Raw genomic sequence first — 19,511 nt, 5'->3', positions numbered from 1 at the left:
TCTGGATACCCAATTCTTGTCTGGCTGTGCAAGAGAAATGCTCTGGTTTCTTCACAGTGTTAACACACTGGCACATGTGGAAAACACATGTTGTTATACAGTTAACAGTACTGATGAACTTGTACTTGAAACAGTGCAAGTCAAACCATCAGAGAATAACAAGGATGTTTTGCACCTGGAAATTTATGGCCTATTCCTTGACTGTAAGAAGACTTCACCTGACAGTACTACTGTATATAACATTTAATGCTCAATCCAAAGGCATAAAACAGCAGGTATGTTTTGTTAACAAGATAATAAAGTTCTTTAAAAGCAAAAGACAACAGATTTAACTCATTTTGTACTTGCATAAAGCTTATAGACATAATTATGAAGAAAGTGCTGGTGAGCTCTATCAGCCTGAAGACAGAGGCAGAGGGATAATCAGGCTGCCTTTAGGCCAGCACACCCATCCTGTCTCTGCCTTTCCTGTTGTACAGCCACGCTTAGAGCTATGTTCACAGTGATTAGGGATGGCACTTTCCTCCATTTGACCAGGAGCTCATTACTGCACCTTTTTTTGTTTTCAGGCAGAATTTCCCCCACGCTCAGACATTTCAGGAGGCCATCCCTGAATCTATCCATGCTGCACATCGGTGGTCTGCCCCCACATCTGGAAACGATGCAGCGTGTGCTGTATTATTTTAGGCTTCAAGCAACTTAATAGATACTCCTATACAGCAAGTGAACGGGGAGCTGCGGTTTCCAGGCCGACCGCGATTTTCCTACATGAGAATCTTGGATGATGTCCTCCAGACTAATTATGCTTTTGTGCTGTTTTTCTTTCAGCAGCACAGAGGTGTTTCTGAACGTGCTGAAGCTCATGTTTCATCATATCAGAGCCAACAGCTCTGTCACTCTGAGTTTTGGCATTTTGTAAATATTTTAACAAATTGGAATGCTGATTAAGGCGGGACTGAGACAGACAGCAGGACATAAAGAGGGTTCATAAACTTGCTGTTAAAACAACAGAGGGGCTCCGTTCTTTTCTTCCTGACCGGTCTGGTGATGGAAGCTTTGAAAAGGTGGAGTTTCCTTTTCTGCAGGGAGGCCAGCCACAACTCTGGCCATGACCCCACACAACCACTCCAATAGCATCCCTCCTCACTTTATTTATTGTCTTTTGTAACGGTGATTCTGTTTCATCTGATGCCATGTATTACGTCATTTTACTGAGTTTTGGGTGGGTATTTAAACAGGTTTCTGTCTAAATCTGTTTAGAATGTTACAGTGTCAGTGGAGCTGAAACGCTCTTCCTTTCTTTTTACACAGACTGTGGTAGAGATAGAGAGCGTGTGTGCCACTCACATAGCTGGCAGGGGCGAGCGTCCTGGGCTGCTGTCACTGCCGTTGCTGTTTCCATGGTCCATCGCTCCATTCATCTCCTCACGAATGGCGTTGGCCAGGGAATTGAGGGTGGGACTTCCAATGGAAGCAGTAGTGTATAGAGGTATGTTGTTTTCTGCCATTGAAGCCTGAAAAGCAAAGCCCAAAGCATTAAATGTGAAACGGAAGAGAGTTGTCAGCACTTTCTCAGTTGCCCATCACTCATTTCATGCCAGAACATCTCCCTAAAAACAAAGACAGGGTATATGAAATGGAGGGAGCCTTTCATTTATTTTACTTTTAAAGTTCTGAGTGAGGCTGCTAAAGATTAAGTCACTTTTTTTTTTTTTTTTTACCTGGAAAGCAGCAGAGAGGGTCGGGCCATAGCCCAAGCTGGTCTGAATGTTCTTCACTAAGGCTGGACTTCTGCAAACAGAAAAATTTAATTACAACCACAGACTTGTGTCTCACCTAGCATGTATTCCTCAGCTACAGTATCTTATTTCATAAAAAGAAATCAATGCACTTTGTATAAGAACATAATACATTTACAGGTGTAGTAATGTGGATATTAAGCCTATAGTTCTGAGATGTTCAATCACTTGACAATATCACACAACTATCTTCAACACTTTGTAATTCACAGGAAGAAAGAATAGGCTGATGGAGGCAGATCTCGTGAAAGCATGATGGATGGTGAGCTAAACACAAAAAGCATTGGCAACAACGAGAGGGGGAACATGCAGGTGGGGCTGGGGGTTTCTGAAGTTTGCATAGCAGGCGGAAGTCCTTACTGTACGAGCAGCCCGTCAAAGCTCTCATCAGCGGTGTATTTCCGAGGGCGGCCTCGCTGTATGTGGCGGCCACGCTTAAACTCTTCATCATCAACAGTCCAAAAGGACCCAAACTCATCCTCTACTCTCACAAAGCACTTATGCAGGGAAAGGTTGGTGCGAATGGCACCCTGGGAAAGCAAACCAGCGGGGTGCAGCCAGATGCAGATGCAGTGATGAACAGAACAGAGGACGGACACACCAACAGACAGACAGACACAGGGAGGAAGGGAAAAAATGAAAATAAGCCATTGTGGGTTACAAGGCATCTCCAAAAGGCTTCTGAAAGCATGAAGGGGGCACGCCTAAGCAAGCGGGGACTTTGGACGTTATGGCACACAGACAATGAGATGGAGCAGCAGCAACAGCCTCTTCCCATCAGTCAACGGTGAGACAGACGCTAGTCAGGGCTCAAAAAGTCCGAACCTACCCACTGATCTTTTGAGGCCGTCTCTTTTGGAACTCTATTTCGTCGACTGTCCACACAGCCCCTTTTACGTTTTCTACTCGCACAAAACACTTGTGAAGACTAAGATTATGCCGGACTGCATTCTGCAGTTAGTGTAAAGACAAAGAGAGAAAAAAAGAGGTTGCTATCAGTACAGTAAACATATCTGAAAAAACAAAATATATTCACAGGCACTGGGAATCTTGAGTGGAAATCATAAATAAATCAAATTGTGATTGGCAGTAAATGGTTCTTGAGTTTCAAGTGACTTAAACAACACTTAAATATTTTTTGGTCTCCATGGCAATAAAGTTAGTAACATCCTTTTTTCTTATCATTCACAAAGCTGTCTTTTCTGACCAGTCACTGTAAATGAACAGAAACTGAAAAAAGGTTCTGGTTGGGTTCAGACTGCACTTGCCAGGGTCCATTCCAAATTGAGCATTCAGGCATGAAAACAGACCTGCATTTATCATCCCTTTGTTATTCCAGGAGCTATGCTAAGTGCATGTGTATATATTAATTATGTGTGTGTGTGTGTGTGTATGTTTGGAGAGAGTGAGTTGTGGAATCTAGTGTTTATAACACCAATGTGCCCGTACGGAAGGGCTGTCATTAAGTGTGGGAGCTGATGGAGGGTGGAGGTGGAGCAGGGTGGTGGCAGTGTGTGCGTGTGTTGGGTCTCATCCATCTGCATGTAACAGATCAGCTAAGGGTTGGGGAGGGGCTTGCAGTTCTTCATTACACTCATCTCACTTTCTTTGACTCTGATCATTTCTGTTTTTCAGGCTGAAGTTTTGTTCTAGTTTGTTTCTGGTAGAAAACAGAGTGTTCCTGTCTTGAAGTTGGTGTGAGGGGCTCAGCCAGGAGTCACTGGCAGAGCACTGCTATATTAAACTAATGCCACCCACCACCAGAACATCCCCACATATTACAGGGAGATTTTTTTTTTTTATTATTTTTCTTCTCTCTGTCTCTCTCTCTTTTTTCTTTTTTAAAAGAATGCACATATTACTCTCCTTGTTTTTCCTATGTGGTTCATATGTTTGTTCAAAGGGTGGTTCATTTGAACAGAATAAGTAGGGTATTGTTATATATTTGGGTAAAGGTTCATTTATAAAGGTATTATGCCTGGCTGTCATTTAATTTTCCCTAACATCAACACAATGTTCCTTTCTTCTCTGGTGCTGCTTTAAAAAAGTCAGGAGGAACAGCAAAATTACCTTCCATGTCGCTGCGTTGCGCCTAAAATATGCAAACATTCGTGTGAACCAGTTGTAGATTTCGTTTAGTGTTAGCTGCTTTTCTGGAGATTCGAGGATTGCCTGAATGAGGAATTGTGACAGAAACAAACATTTACAACATTGCTCCCTTCAAAAAAATTATCAATAATTCACAAAAGCCATGCAGGTGTGTGTGTGTGTGTGTGTTTTTGTGAGAAAAGCAGTCAACAGCAAAGAAACAGTCTATGGAAAGTGCACTGTGTTTATAAAAGTCTGCAAAATGGCTGATTTAAGTAGTTTTCTTCTGTGGGTGTAAAAGAACAGCAAGTGAAAACATTTTCCAGGCAGATTACAAGGCAGCAATTATTACCAGCTTCAGATTAATTCCTGAGATCCCAGATTATTGCAGCAGAGCGATAATTGACTGGCCATCTTAAAATAGGTTAATCTCTACTGTTGTGTGAAATGAATTTGGCAATAATCACAGCTCCTGAAATTTTTAATCAAATGCAATTGTCATATGGGGGTGTATTTATAATCCCGTACACACTGTTGAACTCATATGAAAATGGGTACTTTACTCATATGTCTAAGCTTCTTTCAAAATTTGACAAGACAGAGAAATAAATTGTGACTTTCTAAATATTAGACTGTGCATCTGCTATTTTTCTGCATGCTGGAGATTGCTAAAGGTCCACATTGATTAAACTCTTGAGCAGAGTCCTTACCTGTCTTATTAGTGAGGCGTACGTGAATGGCGGTCTAACATCTGCATTCATGTAAAACTCTTTGTTCTGACTGATATCTGTACACAGGGAACAAACACAAACCGTCTCAACATGGAATAAAGTGCTCAGGTGTCAACAGTAATGTCCTATCAGTGGCTGATAACACAAATTATGGAATGATTACATGGGCGTCTGTGTATATACAAGACACTGTGTACAGTATGTTAATGTGGTTCTTAGGCAGGCTGGATGAGTGTGCATTTCCATGCATTTATTTTTACATGTAACTGTGTATGTACATCCTGCAGTACCTGGAGAGATGGGCATGTTGTACTTTTCTGAGTACCGCCGTCGTATGGGGCCCATACTGTGGAGGCTGTTGGCTGTGATGACGGAATGGGTCTGGGATAGAGGTGTGAGGGGGGCTGTGGGTGTGGTGGGGGTCTGGGGCAGGCTCAGAGGAGGAGAGGCCTCAGGAGCCGACTTGGACAATGTGACATTGGACACCAGGTTGAGCTGAGTAAAGGAAAACAGACCAAGACCAAACAAACAGACATGAGTTCAGTTAGTCCTCTAATTACCCCTGTGTCTCAGACGCCTCATTGACTATGCATATCTCCTCTCTAATTGCAGGCGGGCCCTGAGATGATCCATGAATGTTCGCTAAATGTTTGGAAAACAACACTGAAGCCCCACTCCTTCACTCTCCTCTACTTCCATTCTTAGCACACTGCTCCCTCCCTCTCTCTGGCTGCCATGTCAGGCCCGCTCCCAGTTTTCTGTTTCAGCGCCTTTGTTTAATCTTTTGTCCCTCTTGCCCCATTTGGATAACACATCCCCCCACCTCATTCTCTCACTTTGGGTCTGCACTGTGGAAACCAGTGAGGGTTGAGTAGTGAAGGGAAGATGGGCAGCCTGAACAGCTCTGAAAAATGACAGTGTGTTTCTCACCTACTGCTGAGCAGCCATACTAATAAGGCAGCCAGAGGAAGAAGCCAATCTGGGCTAATTACAAGCTGATATTGTATTGTGAAGACTCTAATTAGGAGCTGCTTATGGAGGTGATCTGATGATTAACTACTGTATCTGACTGACCTCCATCATCAGGGCCATGATGGCCACAGTAAGGATTGCCTCATAGTATTTTCATGAACAGTCTAATGTAGAAAACATTTGATTTTACCACCGAGGCCTGTGTGTAGGGATCGGATGGGTGGGCTAAGGAGAAGGAGGGATCTAAGTAATAATGGCTACAAGGTAAACTAATTATGGCAAGTGCTCCAAAGGTATAGCATGGCTTCCAGCAGCTGTGGCAGCTATGAGCCAAGTGCCAAGCCTCCATACTGAAGCAGCAGTCAAGTGGAAAAGTCTAGCCTGACCCCCTGCTCCAGCTATTAATTGGCAGGAAAAATAATGACACATATACATATTCCCACAAAATTGTTCTAATTGCTAATTTGCCGAAGGAGGCCAGTTTCCAAATTAAACATGACTTCTGATTGTGAGAGAAAGAAAAAAGGAAAAAACGCAGAAGGAGAAATATAGAGCTAGAGGAAGGAAGGACAGCGTACGTAGGGCACATTTCATCTTTGACATCATTTGTTGATTACCAGGGGACAGTTTTTAGATGATAATAGTGGGGGAGGTGAGGATGGTTTTGTTATTAATATCACCAAAATCTAAGACTCAATGAAGTACTGGCATGGTACTGTCTTAACAATATGTTTCATTTCATTGGATTCTAGTTCATTTACATATATTTTTATTTTACAAAAACACTGACATTTCCTAATTGTAATGTTGCACACCACTCTCACAAAAAATTGTGAAATTTCTGTTTTCTGATACTCCCATTTTACCAGACATGTGTTCAAGTCCTCACAATGGCTATTTATGTTTCTGAGGGTGAACTTTGAATCCACCCAAATAATTTGGATTACTGCAGGGACGCACAACTGTAGGCTACATCCTCACCAACAGTAGCAGAAGACGTGTTATTCTAAATCATGAACAAAATAAATCACACTTGGATTTGCGTGCTTCTGACACAATACTATCAATAGAATGGGGCTGCAGTGTTGACTTCTCTTCCTGTGGATTAGCAGGCTTTGTTTCATGTTTCATCCATATTCCCTGGCCATAAACACAGAGAGGCTTCAACAATAGGCCAGACAGGCTGGTAATAGCCTTGCCTTTGTTTGCCTCACCATTTGGGCTCACTCCAGTGCCTAGACAAAATGAGACTTCAGACTGAAATTAATTAAATGGTAATTGGTGATCTAATTATACTGGCTTTGACTCTGCAAGCTGCTAAAGAAAATAAACAAAAAGTCCCTCCTTAATTATGTATGGCGTAAAAGGTCAGATTTCTGACAAGAATGCTTAGTGACACCGAGTGCATACACCCACCCACACACACACAGAGGCAAATACAAACACAGAGACATAAGCATACACACACAGAAACACGCATTGCTAATGTGGCACATTTTGTTTTGATCTCCCCTCCCGCTCTCATCCACCTCAGAAGAATAAAATGAATCCTATTCATTTGACGTTGTGCATGCACAGTATCAGTTTGTTTGTCTTTAATTATAACTAAATGTAAACCAGCAAATTCTTCTGAGCTGCTTTGCTCTGACAGTTGGCTACATATACATGCTTTTATTATGCAACAGCAGAGAAGCAGAACTAGTAATTACTGCAAGAAGAACACAGTTGGTTCTTCAGAATGGCTCTACCTCCAGTCAGCTCTCAGAATACTGTCATTCTGCATCTAGTTAGAGGAGGTATTTTGGGTTACTGCCTTTGATGTTGCAATTGCACTAAAACCTCAGTGGGGCCACAGGCCCTGACCGCTGTAAGTCCACCACTCACCCGGCTGAAGCCAGGCATATTTATCATAGCTTTTCGTCGCAGCTTGCAGCAGGCAAGGCAGCGCAGGAGAATAGGAGTCTATTTATTTGAATAAAAATCTCAGTGTGGCCTCTTGAGAGTGTTAACGCTGAGCTCTGACACAGCCATTCTCACAGGCCCCGGGGAGACAGGAGAGGTAGCGAACTCAAGATGCTATCTGACGCCCCTACCACTTTTCATATACAAATGTCCCCGTGTCAGAGCCCCCGTTTTACGGTCTAATCTACACAATCAGTGTGTGTGACACAGGCGCAGCTTTAACAGACAGCCCATTGTCGTTCGACATCTCCAGGCGCTTTATGTTGACTAGCTGCGTTGTGTGGAGCGCACATACTCTACACCCTTTGCACATCAATAGCCACCTCTCTAACTGTAAATAAATGATCCAAGCTGCACAGTGTGTTCAGAGACAGGACTGCTGTATTTATATTGTGCATCTGTGTGGATGTTGTGTGTGTGAATTTAGATTCACGCCCTGCAGTAAAATGCATCTGGCTTTCTGAATGAACTGTCCTACAGACTGAAATATGGTGCTCCCCCCTCTTAAACATGAAAAAATATCACAGACACTTAAAAATGCTACATGTTAAACCCTTACCAATATAGGACAGGGATTAAGCAATTAGGTTTTATGGTATAATATTAATAAGAAAGACTGATTTGCAAGTCAACAATATAACAGTCTTCTGTTTCAATCAAAATTTCAGTTGGTCACCTGCAGCAATTTTGGTCAATTACCAGCTCCAGACATTTTTACCTCATTTAATTTTGTTGTCAAATAAAACTCAAACATTTAAGTTGAAACTTAAAATGGGGAGATTTATTTTTTATTTTTTACCTAAAATTAGTTTCCCTTAAATGGACTGCTGAGGGTCAGTCTGACATGTTTTTAACTATATATGACCCTATGGAAACATCTGTTAATATACAAAACAAATATTAAAATCAAAATCAGGCGGTTCTCCTCTATGTTGGAATGACACTTCTTGACATCAGCTCACACAGTTAATCCAGTATGTCTGTTAAGATTAGTGTGAGAGACTCTCAACATATCAGTAATTGTTTTCAGCATTTTGTTGAAAAATAAACTTTTAATGTTTTAATTGTTTTCTTCCTACTATATTTTTGTTATTTTCCTTGAATAAGAATGAGTTTGTTATTTGGCCTTTTAATAAATGTCTCTCATAAAATGTTATCTGACAGGAAAGAACATTGTAATTTTACTTAAAAGGGACCTAAAATAAATACAATATTATATATAATGTATATTATTATTTTTTATTTTCCGGTTCTTTCTCATTTTTTCTCTCTGCCCAAACAGGCACTGGTTCTCTGAAGCTGAGATGGAGGCTGTTACAGACTGTGCATCCAGTTCATCACAGACACCAAATTGAATCTTGGATGTCAGCAGATGTGGTCCAAACATTATTTACTGCCTCCCTCAAGAGAACAGCTGTTTTTATTTAGCAGATAAATAAGAAGATGGAGGAAGGGATTAATGAATACATGTGTGCCAATTAAGACAAACAAAAGGATGGGGGAGGGATAAGAGAGAGACGTATGCTGCTCACCGGCTGCGGGATGGCTTTGGGCTCTGTGGACTTGACATGAAGGTGCGTCATCATAGCTTGCAGACGTTCTTTGTCTTTCGCTAGCTGTAACGAGGAAAGAGAGTATATTCGATTTTTTTTTTTTTTTTTGGGAATGAAGAAAACTCCTTCTATACTTTTATTAATTCCATACATCTCATTTCAGTGAAGGCATCTTTCATGATGAGCATATTTAAAGAAATCAATCTCTTTACTCCTGGGCTGTCTAATTATTTGTATTCAAAATGCTTTTGGAAGCTGTCAACAACTCTGCAGGTCAGACAATCTAACTGCCTCCAATTCAAGGTTAAAACATACTATGTCTTATTGCCAATAACAAGAGCAGTCTCTCTCTACCTGTCTAAAACTTAGAGCTGTCTTAACTGCCAACTTAAATTATGGTGATAGGCTGCATGCAGAGCAAGCCTGTGTCTGATAAACCTTCGCTCCATCCCTGTGGATAACGTACCACCAGAGCAGAAATAATAGGACGCTGATATGGTTTGATAAACTGAGCTCTCATGGCTTAAGGTTAACATTCTGTAAACCAGAACTGCTTTATAATCATTATTAGTTATTTTTTGGTGTATGATATGGATAATATGTAAAGCACAAGTAAATACTGTATGAAATCTGGAATACATTACATTTCAGCCCTGCTGCATTTGCTTTCAACTGCAGCAGCCACTAATTAAAAAATTCAGTTTAATGCAATTCATTTTACCTGCAAACATAAGTGCCACCTTATATAAGCGTAGTGGTTATGTTCACTATTTAACTCACTATTGTGGCACAAACAGAGATACACATATCACTCAGTGGCCATTACAAGCCACCCACCCCTAGCATAATTACAGCAAACCATTTCTTAAGTGTACATATGCAAATTTTTCTTTCTCGGAGAAAGACTGTTGAAGATCATTCATAAGGTGGACGGTATTAAAAGCACTGATTACTGCATCAACTGTTTCTGCAGTGGGCTACAATAAACTTTCTTTAACTCACTGAGCATCTATCCAGACTATGCTGCTGAGCCATTTCACCAAGTGTTTTATTGTTGGTGCCAAACAGTTAAAAGTCATAAATAACTTTAAAACCCAGTAAAATTCAAAATGTAATTATCTTCTCTACTTAGCCCCAGGCCCTTCATATATCTTTTCCTGGCTGTCATGCATACATAACACATTTTTAATGACTGGTTACTTGCAAATGTACAAAATTATTTTATTCTGCTGTACCCCCTCCGTGAGTGACCCAGTGGTTGATATCAGACAGACAGGGAGGGGTTCAGCAGACGTTGAGGAAGTGTCAGGAGAATAAGACACATAAATATTTGGGGCCAAACAAACGCTGAGACAATACCTGCAGCTCCAGCTGTTGTACGACCTGCATTTGCACTCGACACTGGGCTGTGCTCCTGTCATCCAGGGCGTGCTCATTGTTAAGATGCCTGGAAAACAAAAAACAGAGAACACACAAAAAACATTGTCAGTTTGACGTTTGCCTACTGCAGTCTTTTAGATGGAAGAAGGAACGACCTGTGCTGTGTGGTTTACTGACACAATCTGGTCATTGAGTAAAGTACAATGCATAGAGAATATGTGATATTACTTAGTTAAACGCTATGCAGAGCTCCAACAGCATTACATGTATAATGTCTGCAGCAACAGATTAAATTTTTCTTATAATGTACAGGAATGGCATTCAGTGTTTCATGACAGTTACGTCTGCTTCAACTATAGCTCACGGATAACAGGAATGATTGAAGAATTTCAGCGTGGACTCTTTTCTAAATCCAGAACAATAATGCCATTGTTTCTTATTGCAGTTTCCCTTTTTGCCTGGTTGAATTTTCCCTTTTTTTCTGGTGTTTTTCTGTTCATTGAAATTAAGAAAATTCAAATAAATTCAGAGCAAATGCTACAAAGACAACAGGACAAGGAGATGGAATCTGTCAAAACTTGAATTATGGATATAATTATGTGTTATTATTTTATACAGGGAAGATGTTCTCTTTTCCTGTACGTTTATAACTAATCTAAATAAGTAGCTTGCCGGGCAGCGATTTATATAAAATGGTGGAGATAAGGTTCACGAGTGAAGGAAATATGATTGGAGGAATTTTATCAGCCGCTGCATGAATTACTGTTTGAAAATGCTTATGCGGAGGCATTTCATTAATCATTTAATCATAATCCGAGTAGGATGTTTGAACTGATTTCACAAATACCCTTTCATTTCACTACTTCATTATGCTCACTAATGGATCCAATATATTATATATATCATAAATTATATCACATCTTTGGTGACCATGTAGGTCACTGTCACCAGGCATGTCTGTGTGCGCACAAAGTGGCGCCGGCAGATAGGAGAGAGGCGTGTAACATGCATGCCTTTTCAAATGCACTTTTTCTGTCATTTACTGCAAATCAAAAATAGTCCGAGTCAACCCGTGAAGGCGCGGTGGCAGCGCTGACGTTATGATAGCCCAATAAATTTGATGCCGTTGCTTCATGTGTAGACACATAAACACATTTGTGCATTAAACACCACACATTCGCTCAGAAAACAGACACGTGAAGGGAAGGAAAATTGATAGTGCTCTGCTTGAAATGTGAAGGTTTCCGTTCAGCTGCGGTATTTCCAACCTTGAGGTGAATGATTTAAATCTTTATAGGAAATGTGGTCTCTTCCCCATTCAGGTCTTCCTTTTGTGTTTTGATAGTACATTTTTCAAAATGACTGTGATGTACATTCAACACTTGAAGTTAATTATTGTGGCAAAAAAGAAATTAAAAAGGCATATTTAAAGAAAGCGTGGGCAATAACCCCTTTGCTGAAATCAATTCAGGCTTCTCAGCGCTTTCCATTTGTTTGACTCAAATAAATGCCCATTTAATTAAGTAGGTCGGAAAATGAAACTGGTAAACATTTCAGGACATCTCACTAAATTTCAAAGAAGAAAATAATAGGTAAAGACATTTCAACTTCAATTTAACTGGCACAGACTGAATTTTCAATGAAGAGTGGCCTACGTGAGCAGCTTTGGAATTTCTCTGTTCATAGGAGACATGTGCCCTGCTTCTTTTCATCCTTTGTTACATTCCACTTTATTTCTTTTAATGACATGGAGAGTCACAGTGCATAATTAATAGGAAATGAAATATTCAAATGGCCCTAATGCAGCCTTGAGAGAAGTGTCTGGACACGGGAACAGGGGATACAGGGAATTGACATCGAGAGAGACTATGAACGTTGGCATGTGTCACTTTCTGGACTGCAAATGAAGTCACTTTTAAAAGCTCTCTAGCAGGATGACAAGCCCTAATGTAAATTGCCACAATAAAACAAGTTAAATAGACATTCCTGTAAAAGTCGGCTTTTTACATATCAGTTAGTTTGCTGGCATTTCTTTTCTTTACAATTTCTAATTATATAGACTGGACCCTGAGCTTAAGGCTGTCTCTAAGGAAGGTTTATCTTCGTCACTCTTGGATGAATTTTAAATTAAATGGACCTATCTTTACAGTTGTATTAACATTTGAAATTCATTGAAAATGTCTAAATTCATTTTGGATGTTTAAGAACATTACTTTTATTTTTGTATCATACATATATATATATATATATATATATATATATATATATATGTAGTTTCAGCAGACAGACAGTGCAGCACTAGAGGGCACTGCAGTGTTTCACTGGCTCTGACCTCTGACTGGACACTAAAGAGAAGGGTCTTGACCCCCATAAAAACACTAGGCTGAACCCAATCCCGCATTTCTATGTGCTGAACAACAGGAACAAGGATTTGCTGCTTTGTATTTATCAAGATAGTGTGTGTAGGTATGTAATGTTTTTTTTAAAGATAGAATAAATACACACACAGTTTAAAACAACATTTCAGTCCCATGTTAGTTGTTACTGTTGGCATGTGGAGCTGAAATCTGGTTGACGTTAGAGTCCTCCTCACCTTTCTCTTTGGTATACAGTACACTGTGTTCTGCTGACACACTCACAGAGCACACACAGACACGTCTCTTCATATTTTCAACATTTCTCCCAAGCTTAGAAGACTTTTGTAAGAGTATTATATTGTGAGATATATTCTTTGTTTTTATTTTTGATTCTTTTTAGAGGCCTGTAGTATCAGTTGCTGGGTTTCATGTGGAAGTGCTTAAGGGCTAGAGAGTTAACACCTTGGTGAGCTGCTCGCTCTCTTGCCTGCTGTTAAACAAAGGCAGCTTTGTGGAGACTCTCCCCAAATGTTTTCTTAACATGTTCCAAGCAGTTTGAGCAGGCAACTAAAGTAAACAAGATGTTGCCATGATAAAAACACTTGTAAAAACATAGCAGAGTGCACTTAGAGACTTTTTGAGGCAGAGCTCTGCTGGTGCTCTGAATTTAATTCCCCTCGCTTCTATAAACAAAGGGTGAGGCAATGTCAGAATACAATAAATAGTGATGGATTTAAGGGGACACTCCCAAAGCTGAAATATGTGTATGTGCATGTGTGCACGTGTGTGTGAGTAATATGTGGTTTTAATAACTCAGTATTCCTGAATGCAAATATATAACTGCCTCTTTTCCATGTTGCACAGCAAGCATATTGGAGAATCTAGTGTGATATGATATTGAACCGCAAACTGTGTTCAAAGTGGGTTTATGATCAAAAGAGGATTCAAAATGTTGAAAAGGACAGTCAAAACTTTCAGCAGCTTGTGAAGCGACCCTCTGCAGCATCTTTGTTTCTTGTATCTGTAAGGAAACGGTGCTTGCTGAGTGCTTGTTTTAGGATAATGGAATTGTGTCATATCTTGTTTAAAGTGCAACTAATCTGGGGTGACAGTGAGCCATTGATCTGCTGCCACAACGCAGATGTTTTCATGCTCTGCGTAACCATGGAACTGTTATGTGTTGGATTACCTAGAGCACACTGCACACAGGCCTGATAAGTAAACCAGGGGTCTGGCTCAGATGGTGGATCATGGTGTTAAACAATGGCCAGAGTCAGGCTGGAAAGTCAAACCTGTTCCATGCTGCAGAGATGCTACAGCAGGTGATGGTGACCTAGTTGTAGCTAAGTACATCATTATGTTTAACATAATGCTGATGTGTGCATGTGTGCATGTGATGACTGCATGATAAATAAAACTTGAAACCAAAAAACAAGTCATAGAAGTAAAGAATAAGAAAGGAGGGAGAAAACAAAGGGACTACTAAAAGAAACATACAAAAAAGCTGAGCAAGGTAGCCAAAGGCACACACATTGTCTCCTGTCCAATGACAAGGGCAAACATGCAGAGAACCCTAAGTGTGGGCTGCTACAGATAAACATCCTACCGTTGTTTGTTTGGGAAAAACAGCCCCTGTAACCATGGGAACTGCACTTACCACCGGAATTAGAGGCCCATGCCATTCTCAGAAGGAGACCCCCGCCACAGTACCCTTCTCAAGAGATGACCAACCCAGGCACCCGCACTCAGCAATAACAACCAGCTATACCTGTAGTGCATCTGAGTTGCTGGGGGTCACAGAACGTGTAATTGACCCAACAGGAGGACAACAAATCACAAACTGTGACAGGAATACACTTCCGACTATGACTTTTACTTACTTGAGGAACGACTGGAAATCATCAAAGACAGCCTCACATCCAGGCCACTTGCAAACACCGTGACCATAGAGGGGATGGCTGTTGGGGGAAGGCTCTTCTAGCGTGGGTCTAAAAGAGAAATTCACAGTAAGAGAGACTGTTAAAAAATAAAAACAGATCACAACTTTTTGGAACACAATCACAGTTGCAGACCTACAGTCATAAACAGAAATCAAAGGGTGATGATGTCTGTGGTTAAGCCGGTGTCTGGCTGGATCTCCTTGTGTGTACAGTAACAAATGAAAATCTTGACTTCTACTTCAGTGAACTTGTGGGATCTCTTAATGCTTTCTCTTAAAAGAGGAGAGTCATGTTTTGAAAACACAATGAAATCAATATGTAATTATTTAGCTTACCTGGAGGAATCTGTACTACACCACCCAAAAGTATCAGACACTATCATGCTGTGCACAAACGGTAAACATCCCAGCCTGTTATCAATTATCTACTGACCAATCCATGTCACCAGGGGCTGACAAGCACGCATATATGGGGAGCGTATGGCTTCGAACAATCAGTCTAAATAGTAGGAACATCCCCGAAAAACAAACTCTACAACATCTTCCATATGGTTAGAGGTGTGGAACCACAGCTAACCACAATCAGCGGTGAGAGAAAGCGGCCTGTGTGAAGACAGTGTCTGCTAGGAAAGCTAGACAGGCAGCCATATGGATACAGGCACTATACAACACACACAACTTTCAGCTACAAGAGCCTGGGGGACTGGCCTATATCGCTACCACCTGTGCTTCTGGTGGCTTGTGAGCACAATGCTGGTGTTTCTCCTACAGTGTAAACCCTGTGATCAAACAAAACAGGCCAGATAGGAAGATTCATTACACCACAAACCATTATGGTTCCATGTGGGAATATCTCCAGCCACTAAAATCTCATTCATATACATAGATTCAGTAAGAGATAATGTCTAATTCTACTACAGCTTTCCAGACAGAAAGGAAAAATAAACACAAAAATATTAAAATCGTTCATTGCCTCGCCAATTATCAATTTGCTGTATTTTAAAATTGGATCTAAAAATGAATTAGTGTAAAAGAAAGTAATCTAAACATGGACATGCCAATTTTCCAATCTGATGTTCAGATTAAAATCTCATTTGTATCAATGTTAGTAAAGCTGTACCTCAAGCAGGAAATTTTAAAGGTTGTCACAGGTTTCCTTGTGTAATAATTAGTTGCTTAAGAGTTCACGTTGTTCATAACATGTGATAATTGCATCGTAATTAGGAAGCAGTCAAGCATTCATGAATGTGGTTAGCAGCTTTTTTTTCTCCCTCTTTCAAAAGTCTGATTTTTTTTTATTCAATTGTGAATTATGCATTCACTTTAAGACCTCTGTTTTGATACAGCTAATAAATACATGGTGGAAGCTACCTATAATAATGAGTTTTAACAAGGAAATGTGTAGACTGGTGAAGGTAATGCTGGTTTTTAATTTAAAGAGATCCTTTTTTTAAAAAATTCTCTGCGAGTAGGCTTGTTGGTTAATGCTGTATTAATAAGATATTGAAATGTGGAGTGCACTGGGAATCACTGAGCACAAAGCACTGTGAGGGGCTGGCGGCAGAAGAGCCCTTTTAAACGGTGGATGGCTAAACAGTAGTAAATGACAGAATTTACACCAAATGAGCTACATTAGTGTAATAGGAGAAGAATGTGGGATTCGTGGGGTTTTCTCCCATTTCAGAATACGATGCAAAAAAAAAAAAAGCTCAGCAGTTCCCTGCGTTGCGTTAAATTTGACTTGCACCCGCAACAGATCTGTCAGGATGTTATTATTGTCAGGCAGCCTGGGGGGAGAACACTCTAATGATCTTGTAACAGCAATGAGGAAAAGCGTGTCATCAGCTTCCTTCAGAGGAGCAGGAACATTACAGTACCTACAGACCTGGACACAGTGTGCAAACTTTTCAGGTGTTGCACAGTGTTTGTGTGTAGAGAGACAAGAGAAAGTGCACACAGAGAGGAGTTGCTGTTGTTTGCTGGTTCACTTCTTTTGATGAGATTATGTGAAACCATGATGGCATTGTGGACTGATAGACTTAATCTATCAACAATAGCAAAAAGACCCATGTCCACACACTTCCTCATACTGGTATGGTGTTAGCATTTTCCCCTTGTCTCTTGCCTCTACCCTCCACGCCAGCTCCCTTCCTCTTACTAATTCTCTGGGCGTTATACTCGATCCTTTCCTACCATCTTCTCTGCGCCACTGCATGCCTTACTCTAAATGATTTAATTACCATTTTTTTTCTGGTGTAAGACAAATGAAAGGCAAGAGAGAGATGGGAGTGCTGTGCCAAATCTGATTATTTATCTCTTTAACAGATTGCTGTGTTACAGTCCCCAAGCTGTGGTTACTGATGGTTGTTGGGAAGTAAAGTGGGCCAAGCGCTTTGTGAGGAGCCTCCCCCTTACAAAGCTGATGTGGCACTGTATTGGGAATTTATGTCAGATACAGATCAGACACATTTCATTTAAATAAGCAAATCATTGAATAAAGATGACCTGGCTCACATGGGTATATCTCTATCTGTGCATCACAGTTCATGTGCTGGGAAACAACGTGGGCTGACAGATTGAGTGACTCAGGCCTGGTCATATCAGAGATGTTATTCAGACAAACAGAAATGCCAGCCTGCCTTGCCAGGGAGTTCTTTGAGACAACTAAAAGCAGGAACACGTGCCACATCTTTGGTGTATCAAGCCAGCAGTGATTGAATTTCTCCTTCTTCCTTAAGACGGAAGTGCAAAGCCGGTGAGTGATTCCTGTGGATGCACTTAAGGTTTTAGTTGCAGGCGTCGTTGTGCCTGGGCAGATTTTATATGACACATGAAACTAACTACATGGTACTTAGGGCCTGCTGTAAACCAATCTGAAGCCAGTCGGGAAAACAGGTCCATCAGCTGAGAGGCTTGTTTCTGTTGCATGACAAAAGGACTTGCAAAACCACATCAATTAAAAGTTCATTAAGTTCAGCACTGGGAGGATGAGTGGATGCTCTCTATTTACGCCCAGGCTGGCCCAGCCCATTATCTTCAACCTGATTATTCAAATCCCTGGTTTATAACATGGACGTTTTCTCAGAGCCTTGCGTAGAATAATCATACTTAATAATATTTCATTTTTTTCCCATAGAGTCTAATTAGAATTGAGTCTGCATCATCAAAAGAACGGGATAATGCTCTCAATAGTTGCGTGATTTAAGTGTTTCAAAATTAACACAAGAAAGGATTATTGATTGTGTGAATCTAAATTAGCATCATTCAGCATTTAATAAGGAATATTTTGTGTTTCCTTTGTATCCGTCATCTGTTCTTAGTAATTTGAGGCTCTGGGTAGGTAATCCACAACTTCATGGCACAGATGGGGTGGATGACATTCACCTGCTTGGTTTTTGACAGATCTAAGATATTGCGAGAATATTCAGACTGAGACTGCCTTCTTCACTTAAGCTTGTGTTAAACTGCTGTTGACATCTTCTTTAATCTCTGACAGTCAGTGCAAGGCAGAGGGCTGCCAGCTCATGTGCTATGTCTTCTCCGATGTTTCATGGAGCCCTCAGCTGAGGCTGGTCCTTGCCATCGATGCTCACCTTGTTTGCTCACTTGTGACATTGTGTGATGGAGTGAACGAGTCAATAACCTCCCCTGCGATTTGTTTTTAGCTACACAAAAACCAGAGTTTCAGCCAGAAATGATGGAGGACTGGAAGCCAGTGGACACTGTCAACTGGGCGAACAGTGCCCCTTTATTTTTCTCCAGTGCCTGTACTGGCAGATAACTGTGGAACGCAGTAAAGATGATAGTTCTGCACAGCTTATACGGTATGTCAAGAATCCATTTAAAACGATAGCAATATACTTGCAAAGAAATAGCTGTGCTCCATTTGTATCCCTCAATCACTGAATGTGCTCTCTTTGTCACACAAATCCTCTTTACAACCCCCCGATGACCCGCCTCACTAGCAACCCATCTTTACCTCCAAAGGCCTGCTGGTTTTACTGTGCTAAACATGTTTTCATCTGCATTGCTTTCATAATGATGCGTAGGTTTTGATCACTGAAACACAAGTCAGATGTTATGCAGTGAGCTCATGGTGCCTGGAGGCTCCTCACTAGGAGTTCAAAGATCAGGCTTTGGTGCAAGAAAACAAGCAAATGTGTAAGATGCCAAATTAATTCCTTCCTTAAAGACACACACACACACACACACACACACACACATGCACACACACACGCACACACACACAGCTTAGGGAGCAAAAGCCTTTCATAGATGATTCATCCTAATTCTGAAAATATGATACACCCAATGTTAGTTTTTTCTATCATATAATAGCTGAGAATTTTTTTTTATTATTATTTCTTAACTGAGAGGGTGATTCTCAGTAAACAAAAACATTATTTTCCTTTTGTGAAACAACAGAGGTAGCATAAATGTTCTCAAGAAAATTAAACATAAATCACAGCCATAACTCTTAAGGTAATTGAAGCAATAGCACAACAATCAGTCAATACCCTGACCTGCTCATTAATAGTGTGTCATTCCATCTTGAATTTGGGCACATTTGTCCAAGTCCCTCTATTCTTTTCGTGTGTTCCTATAGAATTCCCAGCAGCAACCAGCCACACAGATATGTGAATGTGCTGGCCTTAATGAAAATAATACTTAACTGCTTAATCTATAAATTAATAGTAATCTCTGGGGGAACAGGTCCATCAACTGAATCC

General features: G+C 40.6%; 1 protein-coding gene across 12 annotated transcripts in view; it reads right to left on the bottom strand.

Moving 5' to 3' along the window:
• foxp1b (forkhead box P1b) overlaps nt 1-19,511 on the bottom strand; it is a 142,219-nt gene that overhangs the window by 4,715 nt on the left and 117,993 nt on the right. For all 12 annotated transcript variants that reach the window (XM_026306082.2, XM_026306075.2, XM_026306072.2 and 9 more), the window contains 9 exons: nt 14,723-14,830; nt 10,465-10,552; nt 9,085-9,168; nt 4,909-5,113; nt 4,598-4,674; nt 3,870-3,971; nt 2,629-2,750; nt 1,722-1,791; nt 1,348-1,514 (listed from right to left, as the gene is read on the bottom strand). In XM_026306082.2, coding sequence (XP_026161867.1) covers nt 1,348-1,514; nt 1,722-1,791; nt 2,629-2,750; nt 3,870-3,971; nt 4,598-4,674; nt 4,909-5,113; nt 9,085-9,168; nt 10,465-10,552; nt 14,723-14,830 — 1,023 coding nt within the window. The remainder of the gene's footprint in view (nt 1-1,347; nt 1,515-1,721; nt 1,792-2,628; nt 2,751-3,869; nt 3,972-4,597; nt 4,675-4,908; nt 5,114-9,084; nt 9,169-10,464; nt 10,553-14,722; nt 14,831-19,511) is intronic.

The sequence above is a fragment of the Mastacembelus armatus genome, chromosome 5, assembly GCF_900324485.2.
Source record: "Mastacembelus armatus chromosome 5, fMasArm1.2, whole genome shotgun sequence".
Classification (NCBI taxonomy): Eukaryota; Metazoa; Chordata; class Actinopteri; order Synbranchiformes; family Mastacembelidae; genus Mastacembelus; species Mastacembelus armatus.
This window is presented reverse-complemented; position numbering and strand designations above follow the sequence as displayed.